General features: G+C 36.3%; 1 protein-coding gene across 5 annotated transcripts in view; it reads right to left on the reverse strand.

Annotated features, from left to right (window-relative positions):
• The window catches only part of NR3C1 (nuclear receptor subfamily 3 group C member 1), a 162,876-nt gene that overhangs the window by 11,036 nt on the left and 130,156 nt on the right, over nucleotides 1-21,684 (reverse strand). For all 5 annotated transcript variants that reach the window (XM_054038357.1, XM_054038356.1, XM_054038358.1 and 2 more), the window contains exons 5-6: nucleotides 13,307-13,585; nucleotides 9,938-10,082 (exon numbers count right to left, since the gene is read on the reverse strand). In XM_054038357.1, coding sequence (XP_053894332.1) covers nucleotides 9,938-10,082; nucleotides 13,307-13,585 — 424 coding nt within the window. The remainder of the gene's footprint in view (nucleotides 1-9,937; nucleotides 10,083-13,306; nucleotides 13,586-21,684) is intronic.

A 21,684-nucleotide genomic window follows, 5' to 3' on the forward strand; every position in this document is an offset into this window, starting at 1 on the left:
TACACAGTAATCTTACAAGGTATCGGGTCATATAGGGCTGGGAATAAACATTAAGAGACCTACCTTTTCTCTGGGATCTTGACATAAATCTAAACTAAGTCTGCTAATTTTCTGCTGTTTCCTTTGGGTATCAAACATTTTAAACTGAGTAATTGTAACACATTTTGTGACAAGGCTCAGCAATTTTCCTCTTATAAAATATTTCCATTTCTGGGCAGAAGGTTAAAATAAATATTATGAAACAGGCCAGTCTGTTATTTATTTGTATCTATTATAGATACACCCATCAGTAAATATCTGGGTGCCTGTACAAAGCCAAACACAAATGTTAATATTACCAAAGCTACATAAAATGCACTCTCTACAAAAAGAACAGAGTATAAACACACCCTACCTTCCTTCAGACAAGGCTAAGTAAACAGATGAGCTTTGCACTGTGTCCTGAAGGGCAACAGACAGGCTGTGTCAGAACAAGGGGAAAGCTAATTCAGTGGATGGTTCTCAATGCTAGGAAACAGTCTGGGAGCAGATCCCAGACATTCCACTCTGAGATCCCCTGGCAGGAGAGCATCAGATGATCTCAGCTGCCACAGTGATGCACAGGGAGGAAGGAAAGGGACAAAAGGATTATGTACAAATGATGGAGCAGGGAACCAACCAAGAGGCAGGGCTCATGGGTTCTTTTCCACTACTATCCCTTATGTATGGCCACACAGCAAGAAAGTAATTTAACGGCTTTGTGAATTGGTTTATCCACATATAAAATGGGTATAATACTTAATGACGGTACCTAACGTGGCCTAGTCTTTGGACAGTGCATGAAAAGCAACACATACTCAAAGTGCGAAGGATTTATTATTACGTAGGACACACAGTAAATGCAGCGGTCTGAGTGGACATATACCGACATACCCTTAGTTTCAGAATAGCAATACGGTAATACAGATAGTGCTTATCCAGGTGACTGGTAACTACAGAGTAGTTGCATTGCAATTATAGTGTAATTAAACAGTGGTTTTCCTTTCCGGTATGTAATTACTGCCTGTTCTTATAAGTGGAGCATTAACTAGATGACTGCATTACTTATTATTCCTCTAGTGGGGTTCTTGTTTTGATAGTGATTTTAAAACTGATATGAGTTAGGTCACTTTATTGTTTCTTATGAATCAATTATGTCTCATTCTCTTGATCAGCTACACTGCAAGGAAACAAACTGGAGAGTTATTTAACAATCAACTACCTCAGTGTTTAGTCATCTGCCAATCTCATGCCATTGGTATAGTAAAGAGGTACACTGTGTGTTTCAAACATAAAATAATGGGCTAGTCTCCAAAAGCAAGAACTGGATACTAATGCTTACAGGTCCAGAACTGTTGAGTTAGTGCTAATATCAGACGTACAGTGCCACTAGGAAATCCCAGCTCTCACTGCGTAAACTCTTATTCAAAGTGCGCTATCCTATATGCCTACTGTATTTTACAATGCCAGTAAAAAAATAACAAACCAGCCATACTGAATCTGGATGCCATATCTCCCATGTACAGAAAAAGTACATATGCTTTTATTAGACAGATTATGTCGTTACTTAGATTATAATGTTCTGTTTTAAAGACTGCCTTCTTTGAACTGATCTTAATAAAAATATATAGGATTTTGGAGTAAACTTTACACAGAATATACAACGGTAGTTAAAAATCTATGTAATTTACAGTTAAAGGGCACATGAGGTTTGCGTGGGACACAAGAGGGAGTTAAAGGCATGTGATTTTCAACATTCAATATGAGTCACTGAGCTCTATTAAATCTATGAAAGAATAAAATCAGTAAACAAGGTGCTGACACTGAACAACAGGCTATACTGATTCAACAGTCTGACGTACTAACAAATATTTTTTAAAGAAATTGTTCTGGGAATAAGAAAACTTGCCTTTTAAAAACATTTTTCAAAAAGACAAAATACTTAGTTTTATTTTCTTTCCACTTAAATAATACTTTATAGGGTATATAACACTGTGGAGAAAATGAAACAGAGGAGCAGACCTCAAAGTTAAGAACAGAATGCTGCTGAAGTGGTGAGTAGGCAAATGAGAATAGGAGGTTCAAAACGTGATTTATAGAAACCTTTTTATAAGGCCATGCAGTCATTACATGCCCTATACTGCTTCATGGCCACAAATGCATGTGATTTGCTGTTGCATAATATGATTCGCGTACAATTGGGAGGTCTTGTGTTGAAGACAATAGTTGAAATATGCTGATGTAGGCTCTGATATAAAGTGCGTATTGCATGGCAATTTTTGGCAGTAATGATACAGCACTATAAAATTTCACACTTTTACAGTCCCAAAATACTAAAACATGTCCTGGAGCTTAGGATATGGTGGGCTGCCAAGCTCCACCCCAGCTTTTAAAATGGGTCATATAAGCACATGCCATGATGGTACATTTGTAAGCCAATACACACACTTCGGATGTGTTCTATTTTACATTTCAAGATGTAATGTGATGCATTTGTTAAGCATCAAAATATTAATCCACCACAGAATATAGTTCCCACATGGGAAAAAAATTTAATATTTGATTTTGTACACTCTTCCCAGTGCTTTTTTGGGGAAGGAGGGGTGTTATAGAAATTTTGATTTCAACAGGAGCTAGGAATCTAGATGCTTTTGAAAATCCCAGTAGGTGGCTAGATACTTTTAAAAATCTGCCTCTTAATCTCTCTGTGCCTCAGTACCCATCTGTAAAATGTAAATAATACTCACAGGGTGTTGTGTAAATAAATACACTAAAGAAGCTCAGATATTATTGAGATGGGGGGCAACGTATGAGTAGCTGATATATAAAGAACCGTTTTCAAAACATTCTGCATGGTTTACATATATTTAAATCCCTTATTTTTGGAATAGCATTAGCAGATAGTTTCTCTCCTTCAGGCACCATGCTATTGATGAGCCTTTAAAACACAGAAATGGATTAGATAATAAGCACAAAATATATAAAAATATAAAATGTACCAGTCTGCATGTGTATAGCTAAAAGGCAGCTAAACAAATCCTGTTGTGTTTTTTTTCTTTATATTAGGTATTATTTCGCAATTTTTGATATGCCCAAAAAATCACACACTTGATAATATGCTAGGAGTAATATCAAATACTGATAAATTCTCTGAAGCCAGTTCAGCTTAGTAACTTTTCCTGTGCTTTACTGTTGCAGCAAATTTTGGTATTGACTTTATACAGGAAGTAGTTTAAGATCAGCTCTATCATGTTGCTGTAAGAAAGATGTGATTTGATGATGTCCTAATCCAATAACTTCAAATTATTTAAATAGTGTGATTGTTAACAGCTTGCACTGCCAATAAACATACTACTTTTAAATGTTGTCTGAGTGCAAACTGAGCTCCAGGGAGAAAGTATGTTAATACGGATTTCAGATTTCTCAGCTTAACTGCAGTAAAATAAATTTAAAAATTACTCTCATACCAGATATTTCTATCTGAAAACTGCAACTGTGCCGATACCTTTAAAACATTATGAAGTATTTTTACACTGCATAAAGACAGTCCCTCTGCCCTGGGGAACATACATTTAAATAGGATCCCTTCTCTACGCAGTCTCTGATTAAAAGTGTTGCAACAACTATAAAATTCAAGAAATATATACATGGATGATGTAGTGTTTAGAGGTTGGAAATGTGAATCAAGAGCCAACAAAAATTCCTTGCTCAGCAACAGACTTCCTTTTTGACTTGGGTCACATCACTTATCCTTATTTTCTTGGTGGGGAACTAGGGAACTCAGAGGCTACCTCTTTCCTGCAGCAGATGGGTACTATGAGGCTAAATCTGTTGTTTCTAAGGTAACTAGAAATATTTGGGCGAAGAGCACTATTCATTAAAAACACTTTTCATTACTTGCATAAGTGCTTCAAGATCATAATTTCACACCATATTCTATAAAAATTGTTGTTTGTTGTTGTAATGAGTCTTAAAATCTATCACAAGAACTTTTTTGACACAGTTTTATATGATTGAACAGATATAATCCATCCCATGTGGGTGAGTCCAAACAGCCCCACAAGATCTTGCCAAATCTTCAGTTATGCAATACTCAGCTAAAACAAAAAGGACTATCTACTGAAATTAATTTCATCTAGTATGATCTGGATCAAGGAAAGGGGCAGACAATTCTATTTCAAGTAGGGAAAGTAACTAGTGAATCAAAATTTGTCCGTGTCTGAAATTAAACATATATGAGGCCAAAGACAGATGATTATTTTTATTGTTGCCAATGGGAAATGTTGTGCAATATAAAAGGATGGGAGTATGGAAATGCTGTGGGCTATTTGCATGCCTCAAGATGGAAAGCTCAAGCAGCTCCTATTTCCTAATCTTTTTCTTTTCTTGTTAGAATTCTGCAACATTGCATGGGAAGTCAGAGTTCTGGTGCAGAATTCCAATGCCTGTGTTGCTGCATTGAAAGAGTCTACTCCTAATCCATTTTGCTTAGCTAGGAGATAGTCAGATCAAACACTAGATACACGATCCTGTTACCACAGCTAATAATGATTAAGTGCCTGATTCACTGGGTACTGAACACCTCCTCACAGGTGCTGAGTGCCTTCAACTCTCAGAATCACACCCTAAAACAGCAGTATTCTCAAAGAGCAATTAATACATTTCTCCCACTATACAGCATACTAAAAATTGCTAAGCCAATGCTACACTATGGAGAGTTTTGATAATACTAAACAGTACTTTTCATTTTCAAAGGATTAAATATTAGGTAATTAATTTAAAATGTCTGGAAATGTTAAGACCTGGTTCTCCCAACAAATGAAGCTTATCAATCTGCCTTGGATTGTGATTCTATTCTATTACACAGGTTAAGCATGGTTGAGTCTGGTTCATACTTGGATAAGAGACCTTTAAAACACCCCTAACTTCAACAGAAAGTGATTCAATAGACAGTAGTCTTCCCTTTGAGTAAGTACTGAAAACAAAGCCCCAGCATGGTATTAAGGGATACTATGCTTCAGTTGGTGTCATCTTTTGGGTCTTCTTCATGTAAAGACGAGGCTGTGGCCACTTGTGTTTTTTAAAAATCCCAAGGAATTTTTTGCAGGTATACGGATATTACCCCGATGTGCTAGCCAAAATCTCTAGCTTTGGTAATTATATTCTGTCTACAATGTCCGAAGTTATCCTTGTAGTCCTAGTTGAATATGACATTCTTCATTTACTGTCTTATAGCAGTTGTGTATTGTTTTTGTGCACTATTCGATAGTTGCCATGCTTCACTCAGAAATGCCTACAATTTACTGACAAATAACATGTGAGAAATTTCAGCCAGGAAGGTAATTTTGGCGAATATGAAACACACTGAAAATAAGAAGTTAGAATGAAAGTGCCAATCTGTACAATGCCACTAGCCCCACGCTAATTTCATCTCTCAGTGCTTTACTCAAAATTAATGAAGTTGTATATTCAAACAATATTTCAGGATTGTAACTAAATTATGGAAATAAATTAGTTATGTCAGAGAATTAACCATAGTTAATAATTTATCACTCAGCTTGTACGCTCCTTGGAGTCTCACGGTCTTGTCTGTAAGGCTTTATGCATATTTACAGCACTATATTAAATAACAGCAGCTTTCAGAGGTAAAGCATTTTGTGCACATTAGATGGTGTTAATCCCATTAACAATAGTATCAGAATAATCAACCACATGAAGGTTGCAGCTATTCAACAAAGACATTCAAAATATTTTAATATATAAACAAAGTGAGAAGGGCAAAAATCCAAGGCTTTTACAACATAATTACTAAAAGGAATGATAAAAGTTTACAAAGGGCAAGACAAATATTTACATCAAAAAACGAAATGGAATGCGCACATGAAAAGATATTTGAAACACAAATGGCCAATCATATAGAAAATAAAAGGATTACTGGCTCCTGTCAGCAAACTAAAACAGGACTGAAGAGAAATTCTTTAACAATGTCATATTTTCTGCTTCTACAGTGCCTTCTATCCAAGGATCTCAAAGTACTTTAACTGCACTAAACAAGTCTCAAAACACCCCAGTGAGGTGGATATTATACCCATTTTAAATATGGGGAAATTGAAGCACAGTTTAAGAAGCCACTTCTGCTCACAGGGAAATCAAAAGTCACATGGACTTCAATGGTGCAGGATCTGGCGCTAAGTGTTTTGTCCAGAGCTACATAGCAAATGTGTGGCACAATCTGGATGAGGATCCAGATTTTCTGACTCCCAGTACACGGTGCCTTTAACCGTGTAAAGCAGCGCAACTTCTTATGCAATGGGCACAAAGTCCAATTGTAAAGCCAGGATTAGAAATCAAAACTTAGAAATTAGAGTAAATACAAATGAGCAAAACCACACTGACTTTCATAGCTTCACTGGCACTTTCAGCCCTTTACAAAATATTGCCATTAAAATAGTGATAATGATAAAAAAGTTTAGTGGCTGTATATTTTGAGCACCCTCGATGTACCAGTATTTCATAGTTTGTATGCCACAAAGGGGATGATGTTTGAGTTCATGAATAAAAGAGAAGCCAATTTCACATTTTTCATAGTAAACCCTCACATTTACTTTAAGTCTGCGGATGGTTAAATTGAATCTTGGACTGTTCTGGCCAGCAACCTCAAAGAGTTATATTTACAGACTGCTTCAAACAATCGAGTCAAGAGACTTTTAATTAAAATGTCACAAAATATATTGTAACAAGAGTAAAAACCCACAAGACGACAAAACCAGTAAAGAAGCACAAAACCAATAAAGAAGCTGAAATGACTAATAAAAGTAAAGCTATAGTGCAGATTTAAGTTATTTTCTTGTCCTGAAAGACAAATATTTATATGCTCAAAAGCAACCAACAAGCAGTCATACTATAATCTATAAAAAGTAACAGTGCACACTGGAAAAAGCAAGCTAGCAAATAAATTAGTGCCCTGATAGTTCATCCTCAGAGTCATTAGTTTAAACAGCTAAGATCAGATGTTTTTATTATACGATTGGCTCATCTTGACTTCACATTCATCCTGGGCATTATTTTAGCATAGTGATGTCACCTCTGAAATCCATGTGCATAAGGGCCTAATTTTCAAAAGTAATGAGCACCTGCAGCTCTTTTTGCTTTGAACTGAAGTTGGGGGTGCTAGCTACTTCAGGAAATCAGGTTCTAAAGCTTATAGTTTTCTTATTTGGGAATTCAACAGAGAAATTGACTTAATCAAATTAGGTGCTAATATGCTGCATTAGGAGTTCTGTAATTTGTTTTCTCCCTGGCTAGTGGACAAAATACATATCCTGCCTCCAGTTAATTTAGGACAGGTTTAGACAACATGATGGTAAGAATGCCTGAGACCTATACTAGTATCACCGGAGCTGCCACAATGGAGATTACCTGCAAGAACTACTGTAGACTATTTTGACAATTTCTACTCCGTAGAAGAAATAGGTTTTAAAGGTGAGCTAAAGGGGATGGTCCCACTGAGATCCATCTAAAGGAGAAAGACGGCGCCTATCAGCCTTGCAAGCAAGTTACCAATTGTCCTGTAACTTCTGAATATTTTGGCATTGTTTAGAAGAAACCAAATGGTGTTAGAAATACCGCATATACATTAGTCATAAATTGGTTTTAAATCAACTGAAATGAATGGGCAGCAGCAGCAGTTTCTTAAATCAGCCTCCCTGTTTCTGCTTTAGCTTTTCTATCAAACACAAGCAACCTCCTCCTCCTCAACCTCAAATTCTCTAATCCAACAAGACTCAAACCCATATGAAAGGGTTAAAAAAATTTAAAAAAGTATTTAAAATCTTACCTTCAGAAGAGTCCAACAATTCAGTAGAGAGCACCTACCCCCAAAATGTTTTATTTAAAACTAAATACAATAATACAGTTTGACTTGGATGCACAAAGTTTCCTATAGAAAAAAGGCTCTACCCCTGTTATGTTACTTACCCAAAAAGAGAGGATGGGAGAATTAGTGTTTGAAGGCACACAGTGCTAATCAAACACTATTTATCATAGTTATTATTCATCTGTTAGATATTTACATGGCATTCCCTCACCATAATATCTAAGAAATGGTCCTATCACCCCTTACCCAGGGGAAGATTAAGCTCATGTGGCAGAGGCAAGCAAGAACTTAATTAAATTCTTTAGTGACAGAAACTTTTAACACTCTCAACTTATTAGGATAAAGGGGTTCACTAATGTAAAAGAGCAGAACGGATGTGTGTCAGACCACTATCATGCCTTCCTAATAGTTTCTGGCCCAGCCTTCAAACAGTATATTTTGGAAATTGTTTTGGTTTTGTGATTTATATCTCTTTATGCTTCTCTCTAGAACCATTAAGATGAAAATATTAATATACATATGTATTTAAAATACATCAATATTATGTTAGATAAACTGATTTACTTGATTGACCAAATAGCCTACCTTGAAGCCATGCTAATTTGTTGAGAAACTAATGTGTTTTATACCTTTTTTCCCCACTGACCTACCCAACTAGTTTTTTCCCCTTCCATGATTATGGACTTTCAGTGAATGGCTTGATTTTTTAACCTCTTTTAAAAAAATTAAAACCAATGTGCCACACTTTACAAGACAGCTCATCTGTATTCACACTAAACACTGAAAAAGCAAAAAACAAGTATCTTTAGACACACCAAGAAGCTGAATTTTATTTGAGTTTGAGTGGTGCTACAGTGAACTAGAAAACTTGTAGGAATTGTTACAAAGATGAAGTCTTTTGAAAACATGTACCCACAGAACATATACATTTGTTTTGAAATAAAGCTAGTATGTACACCCTAATCTGATTTTAAAACCACACCAATTGTTGTTCTGCATTTTATCACCAAAATATCAAAAACTAAAAAAGTTAGAATTAAGTTAGAGGTAAAGCCTTATGTTATCTTTATATTATATACGTTATGGGCCCGACTCTCTTCTAGACCAATGTTATGTGCTAGTGTAACTCCACTGTCTTAACTGGATTTGCTCACAATTTACACAAAAGCAATCAGAAGAGAATAAGGCCCCATAAGTGCAAGAGAAAAAAAAAGTCCAAATGCTCTAGCAAACTACTCCAAAAAATGCACAATAAGAACAATCAATGTTTCCTGAAAATGGGTAAAACTGGTTAGAAAAGAGCATTATCCTGGGCACAGAATTTGTCTATAAACTGACTTTCTGCAATCTGCAGTTTTACAGTAGATTACTATTAGGGAGTTCGAAACAGAACAGCTGTGGAATTACAAACAGCAATCCATGGGTCTACTTGTACAATAAGGGTGACACAGAAGCATGATTAGCTACACAAATTCTTTAAATTGTGTTTTGTAAAATTCTCTTTTTTTTAAATGGGCTCAAATTAAGCAAACATTTTAACTATATACCAGCAACTAGATCAAGAGTACTATAAATGCCACCAACTGATTTAACTGATCAGGTCAGTGACAACGATAGTATTATTATTTAGCAGTTTACACCATTTGCCAGTCTTCTTTTTTCGACAAAGAACTTTAAGAGAAATACCCTGTTAGCATCATTTTTTCCTGAACCTTTAGAACTAATTATTGTAATGAATAATGCAGGTGCATCAACAAAATAGAATCCATCCATCCACCCACCCACTCTCACCCACACAGAAACAAACTTTCAGCTAGTTCTAAAAGGCCATTACTTCAGTTGACTTATTTAAAAGCATACATATCATGTGCTAAAAGGAAACTGATTTACAGGCAAAATGTCAGTACAGTGATTCTTTGCACAACTTTGTTACAAATACATTAGTAGGATTTACTCTATAAAAATACTCTTATGGCAGAAAAATGTTTCAGGGAGTTTAATACAGCTCTGGCATATAGGGAAAATGACTCATACACTACTTACTCATTAATAATCAGATCTGGTGCAAAACACAGCAGGTTTCCATTTGACTGTTTATATGATCTCCATCCTAGAGCAAAAGCCATCAGGAACATCCATGAGTACTGCAGAAGGGTCATTTGGTCATCCAAATGTAAATTTCGGAAACCTGAAAAAAACAAAATATAACAGTATAGGCAGTGAACAAGTCATGCTTAGGAAATGCTCCTTTTCAAATCTATCAAACAAACAATCAGTACAAATAAAGTGTATTTATTCATTACACAGCGGTATTTTAAAATGTATTTCATATTATTTTCTTTATTTGTGGTGGTCCATGTAGACTCGAAGACATCACAATTGTGTGTCGAACTGCAATGAACAGATATAATCAAATACTTATGTATTTTATGTTGTTAGATGCTAAATAATCTGATCTAACTAAAAGTGCATCTGTATGCTGAGAAAGAACAAATTGCATTTGTGGTGGTAGGGAAGATGAAGACGGGAGATTAGAAAAACTAACACAGTGTCTCTTACCTGCAAATTCTTGCTGTTGATCTAAGTAATATACAAAACTTCAGCATAATTTTAAAGTTACCAAGATTACATTCAGCTGCTTAGCATACGACTGTAATGAATCCTTCATTAGCTTAAATTTTTTTTTGCCTATGAAGATGAAACCGACCCACCCATAGGACCCAACTTAATGTGGTTACAGTCACAATCTCTTTGCCAGTCTTCAGACTTTGAAAGTCTTTAATATAACTAAATTCTTGAGCTGGTTTGAATTTGTGGCCTTACACAGTTTTAATTACACAGAATACAGAAATGTACTGAAAAGGATAAGTAGCGGAAAAGATAACATTTATACCTTACTTTTTAAAAATATTATATATTATTCCTGAGTACATATACACCCCTAACCTCCAGGTGATTGTTTCCTCCTGGAAGAGTGTGTGTCACTTGGAGATCTCTCGAAAAATACTACAGAAATCAGAAGGGAGTGTAATATTAAAAATTCAGAAAATGTTTTTTTCCCATGTAACTGGAAATGAAGATGAATGAAAAATATCCTACAAATGATGACTAATTAAGTTAATTTATTTCCTCATAAGCAGACAACACTGGTTCAACTGTCTTGTGCAAATATTACAGTAACTTTCAACTGAAGTCCACTGGCTTTATTTTAAACTGTCTCTTATTCAACAGTAATTTTACACAGTAGTCACAAATGATAGAATATGTACCACACTACTCATCGTCACTAACTGCCTGTAACATTATAGCAATATACAGAATGAACATGGCCAACAAAAATAATGAAGAAATGTATTATATTTTAAAATTGCTCCCCTGAGCAGATTTAAAATGTAGGCAGCTTTTAATCTACAGTGGTAACTCATGTCAAGCCCTGGCTGCTTTTAACAAGATTTTCTGCCACTCTGAGTCCTTATCAAATTTAGATTCAAGTTGACTTTATTTAACGTCATCAGATACTTGACATCCCAAAAAGGTCACTTCAGTTCTATTTCCCTAAGATGTTTAAAATGATAATATCTGGTGAATTAATATGCCCAAATTATATAGCCTCTCAATCTGGTCTACTTCAAAATAAAGGCAGGCAGCTTTGAAGGTTGGAAAACCCCCTTCCATATTGCTACTTTAAAGACATTAGTAATACTGTTTAGAACTCATTTCAAAACTATTGGGTCAAACCCCGAGGTCCTTGCTCGGGCAAAATTCCTCTGAGGTAAAAACTTCAGGATACAGCTCATCTTATTTTCTATACATTTGTTTCATCATTCTTTATTGTTAACTAACGATACTAAGGCTAACAAAATGATCTTTGTTCCTTATCAGTTCCATCTGCTTGCCTTGTTTATTTCCCACCCGAGGCAATAGTCCTCTGGACATCAAACATTTCCACAGCAACTAACTGATATCCCAAATGGAGGACTACTATGATTTCTGCGGGGGTGCAGGAAATCGGAGTAAGTAAACAATAAAATGAAAGACTGTTGTGAAGAAAAGCTTTAGTGATAGATTGATCAAGAAAAGGAAGATAAAAAGGCCTATGATCAGAACAGTTACTAGTAGTAATAATATTATTATTAAATAATAGAGTGGCCTTTCAAGAAGTATCATCTTCTGTAAGATTAAGAGCTTGTCTACCTGGGGAAATTAACTAGAATAGTTCCTCATGTGGACACATTAATTCAGAATAAAAAGTGTGCTTTCAAAGCTAAGTGTTTATCCTTGAATAAAGTCACTTTTATCCCAGAATAGATAGCATCCACCCAGCCGTTTTGTTATGCTAACACCTTTACTTCAAATTATTTTCCCAGCGTAGACAAGCCATAAGGGACATTTCAATCTCCCTATTCCAGCATAAATGTTTGAATGTAGTCTTTTCTTGCAACTCCAAATAGGTGAGACCACCGTGTAAAATGAAATGGCAAGTTACATTACATCTTTACTTATGTGTACATTTTACGTCACCCTTTAGATTTATTTATGGAAAAGGATGGCTAATACCACTGCCTAGAGCCAAACACAGTAGAAGCAGGTGTGACAGTTTTCCTGTTTATAGCTCTCTCAGATGCTCAATGGCACCACATTTCAGTCTGTCCGAGGACCATGCAATAGGATGCTATGCACGATGTCAGAATTTGAAGACTCATTTTAGCTACCTGTTTCCTGACGTGAAAGAAAGCCAAAGCAAGCTGTAAATACAGCATCCTTACTGACTCTACAAATGGGAGGCATACTGGCAATTCTCCTTTAAAGTCCCATGTAACACAACCAATTTTGTGGAAGCAGCTAGGGTGCCTGAAGGAAAATGGAATATCAGGCTTTGCTCCTGGCCTTGGATTAGAGATGGCAATGACTGTTCCCATTCAGGTAGGAAGAATGGGCAGAGTGGAGGAAGCGTGAGGACAAAGCGGCTATGGAGACAAAAAGATACAGGACAATTCAGTTAAGGAGAAGGGGATCAGATGGGTTGCTCCCTGAATCATGGGAACCTTCTTGCTAAAAATTAATAACGAAGCACTACATTCGAAACTGCTGTGGAAACAGACCAGGAACACTTCTCTTTTTCTGTGTTAGAGTTTTTTAAAAACTGTTCATGTGGTGTGTATGTTTTATCACACAGGGACTGAAGAGTCCAACCTAATTTAACCTCAAATTGTAATCCAAAGAAATCAAAAAGAGATTTTGGGTCTGTTTTATGTCTGTATTGTTGATAGGTATTTGAAACATAATTTATCTAAGATATTAATCAATAAGAGTTAGTCCAGAAAGGTATTAAAGGAAACGGTCAAAGTAAAGGATAAAAGACTATAATTTGGAAGAAAAACTGACATCTTTTACCAAACATCTCTGTATTACCTGGTATTGCCTTTGCCCATTTTACTGCAGCTACCACTTGCCGTCCTCCTAACATGTTTAGAGTTGACATTATACGCCATGTTGAGTCAGGTAGCGTACTGTCATAGCCTGAATACAGAACCTCCGGCTCAATGACTTCCAGCAGGGAAACCAGGGTAGGGGTTAGCTGCGGCAGAGATGCAGGAACTATACTCTTGCTTACTGGACTTTCAGAAGCATCCCTCGCTCCTGTCACATTGGACTGCTGAATTCCTTTGATCTTCTTCTTCGTTTTTCGAGCTAGGGAAGATTTTAGAAATTACATGTAAATTAAGTAAAATAAGGAATCTACACAGTACAAAAAATATAAGATAGGAAGTGCTGCTCACACAGGGAATACTCTTTTTTCTTTAGTTAGTCATTGGCAACTTAAAATATTTTTTCATAGGTTTTTGTAAAAATTTGCATTGGTGAAAGCTAAATCCCTGTTGTAAACTGATTTATCTCAGAGATGTGTAAGAAAGGAGAAGTCATGTTAATGTATCAGAGATGCAGAAGAAGGCAGACAGACTAATGTGGGGTCTGCAAACCGTATTGGGTGTGACCGCTGGATTTCAGTGAGACTTCTCATCATACTGAGTTGCACTTAGTACTGTTTGCAGGATTGGGCACTTTATCATATGCTGAATATGTGAACTACAGAAAACACACAGAAGAAAGGAAAACTGTATTTTATAAATAGGATGCTACTGAATACTCAGAGCCAGGGAAAACATTTTTGGGGATGGCACTGGGCAAGAGGAGACTTTTCTCTGGCAATCCTCCTGCAAACAAATTATTGCTGCAGTAATTAAACAGTAAATAAAATCCATGTGATATACCAGATGAAAACAGCATAAGCATCACATTGACAGAAATGTCAGCTCTAAAATAGAAAGATTATTTATTAGTGCATCCCAAGTAACTGAGTCTTCTGCTTCCCTTTTGACTTCCCAGAATGCAGACTGCCAACCATGTAGATTGTTTAGTAAATTTTTTGTAGTACAGGAAATGAAGTGACAGACCATTCTTTTCTGAAGTCTGCATCTTGATCCATACAGGAGTCCCACAGATACACCAACAGCACATAATTATGCCACTTGTGTAACTTCTAAGAGGGGGAGGGACATAATTTCTGTCCGCTTATAATTTGACTCACCACCACTGCTGAGTAACATAAAATACAACACAGATCTAATATGAGACTGTTTTCTCATTTAATTGTGTCCGTTCCATTGTCCAGATGATTATGAATTGTGGATTATGACAGAAACTGTCTCAATTACCATTTTGAAAGCGTACAACGATATAAAAGATGCCACAAGCGCAAGTCTGATCTGCCACGAATGGCAAATGAACACATAATACAGAGCCTGCCTAGTTATTCAAAAACCTCAGTTTTAAATTTAGTAACTTTTCAATTATTTTATTTCTACCCATGCTGTAAGTAACATAAGTTTGCCAAGGACAGACAAGTTACTTGCACTGAAATTGGAAGTAAATTGATATTACTTTTAAAAACATTGCATTACCATACTAAATGTCTACAGAACGAAACTTAAGGATATGAGATACGAGTGGATAATTTTATTATGTCTTCATGCCAAATAGTGCCTTGATTATAACTAATGCATTATTAGAAAATGTATCAGATAACTCAGTAATTTTACAGTTTCAAATTTTTGGAGGTAATATATACTAAAAAGAAATTAAATGAAAAAATATGTTACGGCAACGGTATGGCAGGCATTACAACAGAATAAAATTCAGAAAATGCAAAAGTTTAGATTTATAATATGATGGGTATATTGTGGGAATGGAAAAGACTTTTCATTTTGTAAATGAAAAATAGTTTCATACACTACACATGGTCCAGAATCCCCTTTGTTGTTTACAATCACATTTTCTTATTTTTTTAAAATGCTCTCTCATCTGCTCTTTAAAAGGCCCAAAACAAACATAACAGCTTGATCTTGCAAAAATAAAGGGCCAGAATTTTACTACACTGGTGTAGAGTTACTTACCTGAATAATCCCACTGAAGTCAGCAATACTATTCAGGGTGGATAATTTATCAGTGTAAGTAAGGGGTTCAAAATCTCTCTCTTATGCAAATGAGTGAGTGCAAGTGTTTGCCAATTAGGAATAAGTGACCATCTGGACAATAAAGTGAAATTGACAAAACACAAATTGTCAAAAGTAAACAAGAGAAATATATAATTTCCTACAATTTTTCAGTTCTGATATTTCAGTGTGTTGCTTAGTATGTGAGGTAATATAATTTTCAAAGAGAAGCGTGATTTTTAAGTTGACTGTGTCTATTTAAGTAACAGCCTAGAATTGGAGTTAATTCTACAAGTTCTGCAATTTTTTTTTTTATTATTTTTTTTTTTTACACCATGATTTTCTACTGTCTCAGATGCAGAGGCAATGCTTTATAGGAGGATTTATCTATGTACAAATGAACAAGATATTTACAATCTCTCTCATGCAAATTATTCCAGCAGCAACCTCTGTGCTTGTCAGGCTAAACAAGTAAAATGTATAGTGAAGCAACAAAGGGGAGCAGTTAGGTCAGGGGTCGGCAACCTTTCAGAAGTGATGTGCCGGGTCTTCATTTATTCACTCTAACTTAAGATTTCGCATGCCAGTAATACATTTTAACGTTTTTAGAAGGTCTCTTTCTATAAGTCTATAATACATAACTAAACTATTGTATGTAAAGTAAATGAGGTTATTAAAATGTTTAAGAAGCTTAAATTAGAGTGAATAAATGAAGACTCAGCACACCACTTCTGAAAGGTTGCCAACCCCTGCACTAGTTCTTAGTCTCAGTCTCTTTGTCCTAGCCTCCCCTCCTCCCAGCTCTCAGTCCCAGTTTCTCTCTTCCCTGCTCCCCCAGTCTCACCAGACTCCATGTCTCAATCTATTCCTTCCCCTCGTCCTCCCCCACAGTCTGGCTTTTATTTCTTCATTAACTGAATTAAAGAACTTCCTTCTCCATGGTACCTGGATGCCAGGAGGGAGTCAGTGAGAGCTCAGGAGAGAGAGAGGCTCCCTGTTCTCAGTTCCAGTGTCTGGCTCTACCCGGCTCCAAACCAGCTGGGAGCAGCCATAAGAGGGAAAGTCTGGATTTGCCCCTGTAACACTGGTCTGGAGCATCCACATGCACAGTCCCATTACATGGAAGAGCTGTGGGAGGTGGTGGGGTGTGCATGCAGAATCTGGTGAGCACTAAGAGAGGCTCAAGTATGCTCAGAGAAGACAGTCTTCTGAGATTTAACTGCTAAAATGGACAAGTCTGTATGACGCATGTGCAAACTGTGACTTTTTCAAAGGCTTACAACTTGGCCAAAATCGGGGCACATTTTCAGTGATGACAAAAGGCGCATCCCTGACACAAAGGCCACCACTTGCCAAGTTTCAAGCCCCTGTTCCAGACGGCATTACAGATGTTAAAAGAAAGGGACTTAAGAACTTTTTAATATGGGCAAAACAGCATATTTTTCCTAGCCTCATTCTCAGAAATGACTGAAATATTTTGGCTTAATTTTTTTCACAAATATTCAGTCCAAGGCAGGCACCTGTCATGGAAAATTTCAGCCTAAATGGCTAAAGTTTGGCAAAGTAATAAGCAAATCAAAACAGGATATTTTATAGTGGAAAGTGTCAAACAACCTGCCTATAACAACATGCAAAATATTACCCATGAAAAAGAGGAATGTTGAGGTAAATGTACATTTTTACAGTACACTGTTTTTAAACATGTATTTTCTGTAAGACATAGTATAGGGTTTCTCAAATGTTTACACAGACATGTCTTCATATAGATATTGTCTGATGGACCAACTGCTCTCTTGTTCACAAATTGCATAACATCACTGAGACAACTACAGAGGTTCCCAAGTAGAGTCTCTTTTCAGTTTACAGCTATTAAAACTGATTTGTTTCCAAAGACTTTTACTGTCTCTGCTGTTTAAGAGGATTGTGTTTAAGAGGATTAGAGTGACTGACTCCAATATGACTGTTTGTAAATGTTGCCCCAATCAGTAGGGGGTTTCCCTTCATAGTTTAAGATCCGGAATGAAAAAATATTTTCTCTAAATTTAAATGGCAATTGTAGGTGTTCAGCCTCTCTCAAGATTAAGCCTGCAGCTATATAGCCTGAAACCTGATTTGATATTTAATGTTCCCATTTGGTTAGTAACATCAGAACTTTACATTATGGCAGAATTTGGTAAACAGGAATAGTTATCACTGACTTATTTCCCACAAGCTACAGTTGCTTACACCGGCACAGATTAAGGTCCAAACAAACTAAGTGGATAAAGCTGATGGTCGGAGGTTAATACTTAGCCTCAGGTCTAAATTAATTAAATTACCCATTTTATAAGTTTAAAAATTACTACTGTCTCAGCAGTTGACATTAATGAAACAATTTTGCTTTCCTGGAATTTTCAATACACAATACCATACATTATGCATACGCAAATGTTCTCTTTCACGTACTATACTTTTTACTTGTTTGATCGCTAAATCTGAGTAAACATTCATGACACTAGCAAAAACAAAATCAACAGCAATAAAACTGAAAGCGGAAGAAAAGGAAAAATCGGCAGGCTGAGCTTTACATCCTGTATGCTCATGGACACCATCCTAAACACTTTTAAAATTAAAAATACAACAACAAAACCAATATATAACAAAATAAAAAGTCTACCCAAATCAGAGACAAGGAATATCCATCACCAGTACAAAATGGGAACTATGGCCTAAATTTTCTGGACATATTCTAGTGATTTCTTTTCTGGGAGTCCAACTTGAGACACTTTAAAGTGGCCTGATATTTATGGAGTGCTGAGCACTTGCCCTCTTAAAAAAATATTGAGCTTCTTTAAAATGTGTTTGCAATTGGGTGCCCAGAAAGAGAGACAACCCCCACCCCAACCTCCCTCCCCACTAGCCATTTTTGAAAATATTACTTGAATATTCAAGTTTCTGAAAGGAAAATGAGACAATTTTCCATAGCACTCACTCAGGGCACTGGAAATGTCAATTTTTTTTCAAGTTTTTGAACTTGGGAAAAAAATAAGATATAAATAATGCTACAGCTGTCAAGAGGAAACCAACTGGTGAGACGAAACAAGGGCGCCCAAGAGAAACCTTAAGAACCAAACTTAGCAGGGAAGGCAGAATAGAACAGATTATCTCAGTGCCACAGAGCAGATGGACGCAGCAGTTAATGACAAAGAGGGATTCAAGAATGTAGTTAGTGCCATGTGCGAACACTGGTGTGAGAAGAATGTAAATAATAATGTCATGCCTACAGGATAATTTATTAAACCCAGTAGAATTTATCATTTTTAAAAGCAATGCCCCCCCAATATTTGAAATCTCCTGGATCATTTCAGTCTTCAAAATTTAGTTGTCTTGTCTGAGATGTTTATTTCCCTTCCTTTCACATACAATTTTCCCATAATTTTCCATTTATTTTGATGGACCAAAAGACTTACTTTCTAGTAAGTTGTAAAAACACATTTTTCTATAATGTTTATGGCTGGTTGCAACAAGAAAATTGAAGTCCAAAATTCCAGGTGGTGTACAAAAATGCACCCACAAAAATTTGCACGTGGCCTTTAAAACAAGCAAATAAGGTCAAATTTGCACTCAATATAGGAGTCTTGCTGAAAAGTTGGCCCTTGAGGTTCAGTGCTTAAATTATCATAGTTGGGTGGAATTATGTTAGAAAGAGAAAAAAATTAACCTGTAAATGCAAGAAACTGCACCCTATTAAAGGATACATCAGCTATAAACTGACTATACTTGATCTTAGCTAAAAAGTTGAGATGATATTTAGATGTTTATTTTGATTAATTTTGCTGTGTTTTTAGAAATACAGTTTATTTTTCTCATCTGGAATGGTCTAAGCAGTGATCTTCTGAGGGAACAAAATGTTTGCGGTTCACTTTTAAGACAAATTACTAATTTATGTTTTTCAGAAGAAATGCTTAATAATAAGCATAGTGGTAGTCAGGGATAAACATCTTTACTGACAAAAATCCATACATCTTTACTAGTATAGCAAAGTCATAACTATGCTAGTCAGCTAATTCACGTTTGAAATCAATAGCTGCCTCTTATTTTAGCTCAATTTGCCACCAACACTCATTCTGGCATGGACAAAGCATGTAGGAAGGATTACAATGGTCAGAGAACATTTTTGTTCAGTAGAAAAATATACACAATGAAAATGAAAACTATGGAACTTCAGTGAGGAGTCAAACAGCAAGATTTTCTATCTATTGCATCATATACTTCTAATATTTTCTCCTTCGGTTTTAAAGATCTGTTTGTATTCTAAAAAGCCTTTAGCTCTGTTCAGCCAATCGGGTTACTCAACTCCTTACATATACTGAACCCTAGAATAAGAGTTTTTGAAAGGAAAATGAGACTAAGAATGGTCATTTTTCCATGATACTTTTTTGGGAAAATTATCAATTAAATTCAGCAAACTTCAGCAGCATCACTGATTTGTTTTTACTCAATCACCTTTGTCCAGACTTTCTCCATTAAGATTTTGTTCACTCATTAGGATAGCAGTCAGGGATGTAGAAGTGTGCTTCAAAACGTGAAAGTGCATTTATACTCTGCCATCTGATGGTGCATCAGACACCAACAATGTGGCTTCCCAGGCTTGTTCTCTTTGAGTAATTCCCTAGTAAATGTGCTCAGTTTAAAGTAATGGCATCCCCCACTCCCAACTGCCAGCAAATTTACCCTGAAATCTGGAGGTCAAACTCCTAAATGACAGGTTTCAGAGTAGCAGTCGTGTTAGTCTGTATCCGCAAAAAGAACAGGAGTACTTGTGGCACCTTAGAGACTAACAAATTTCTTAGAGCATAAGCTTTCGTGGACTACAGCCCACTTCTTCAGATGCATACAGGGTGGAATAAATATTGAGGAGATATATATACACACATACAGAAAGCATAAACAGGTGGGAGTTGTCTTACCAATTCTGAGAGACCAATTAAGTAAGAGAAAAAAAACTTTTGAAGTGATAATCAAGATAGCCCAGTACAGACTCCTAAATATACATCAGTAGCTCCTGTCTTTGATGGGGTTGCACACGTGTAACTGAAGGTTTGATTTTGAGCATACAATCAGAATGCAGGGCAACAATTCTGTTGATGAATCGTGAGATAGCAGCACAGCTATGATAGAGGTTTTGTTCTAACACAAGTCAAATTTTTTATTCCCAACACAAAGGTGAGCAGATAAGCCTCTACGAAAGGACAGGAATCATCTCTCAAGTAAGAAGGTGCCATGTACAGAGTCACTTTTAAGAATGAGCCTCACTTCCCCAAGCATTCAAACAAGCAGTTTTCATCCTTGCACCTCAAGAAGATTACGAACTGCCAAGAGAAACCTACGAATGATACTGCTTTGTGTTTGGCTGGCATGCTCTTTCTGTACTGGAAATAAATGTATCATAGGCTTTGTGGGCTTATGCCAGATTGCTAGTTTCCTAAAGACACAGCTCTCATTGTTTTCTTGTGCTCCCCCTGTAAGTCTGTATGTATCTGATGTCTCTTGTGTTAGACTGTAAGATCTTTGGGGCAGGGTCAGTCTTTGTTAGGGTGACCAGATGTCCCGATTTTATAGGGACAATCCTAATATTTGGGGCTGTGTCTTATATAAATGCCTATTACTCCACACCCCCGTCCCGATTTTTCACACTTGCTCTCTGGCCACCCTAGTCTTCGTGTTCTGTGTTTGTACACCGGGGTGCTGATCCATGACTGGGGCAGGCACCACAATAATACAAGTAATAAATAAATAAATAAATAAATAAAATATGTAACATTACAAAAAACTACATTAAAAAAACATTATGTTTGCAAAAATCAAGAACTGAAAAGTGAAGAAATCCCAGAATTAATGTTGCTGGTGCTCTTATTTCAGGTGCCTGGACCTGGCATGGCCTGCAGCAGCCCAGAATTACAATTGCAGGAAAAGTCCTGCTCAGCCCCAGGCTGAATCATACTTAGTGTGGATGAAATCTTCAGGGAATTTAGCTGCTAAAATCTAAGAAGTCTACTGAATATGCACAAACTGTGATTTTTCAAAGGCCTATAACTTGGCCAAATTTTGGGTAGATCTTCTAGTCAAAGCACATCTATGACACAAAAGCTGCCACCATTTCTAACCATGTACCACCCGTATTTCAAGTCTCTATAGCAAAGCGTGGAGGTGCTAGAGCTTTTCAATTCAGAATTCATTTCAGAATTTCTTAATATGGGCAAAACAATCTTAAAAAATAAATTCAGCCTGAGGCAGCCACTTGGCAAAGAAAATTTA

The sequence above is a fragment of the Malaclemys terrapin genome, chromosome 8 (genome assembly GCF_027887155.1).
Source record: "Malaclemys terrapin pileata isolate rMalTer1 chromosome 8, rMalTer1.hap1, whole genome shotgun sequence".
Lineage (NCBI taxonomy): Eukaryota > Metazoa > Chordata > Testudines > Emydidae > Malaclemys > Malaclemys terrapin.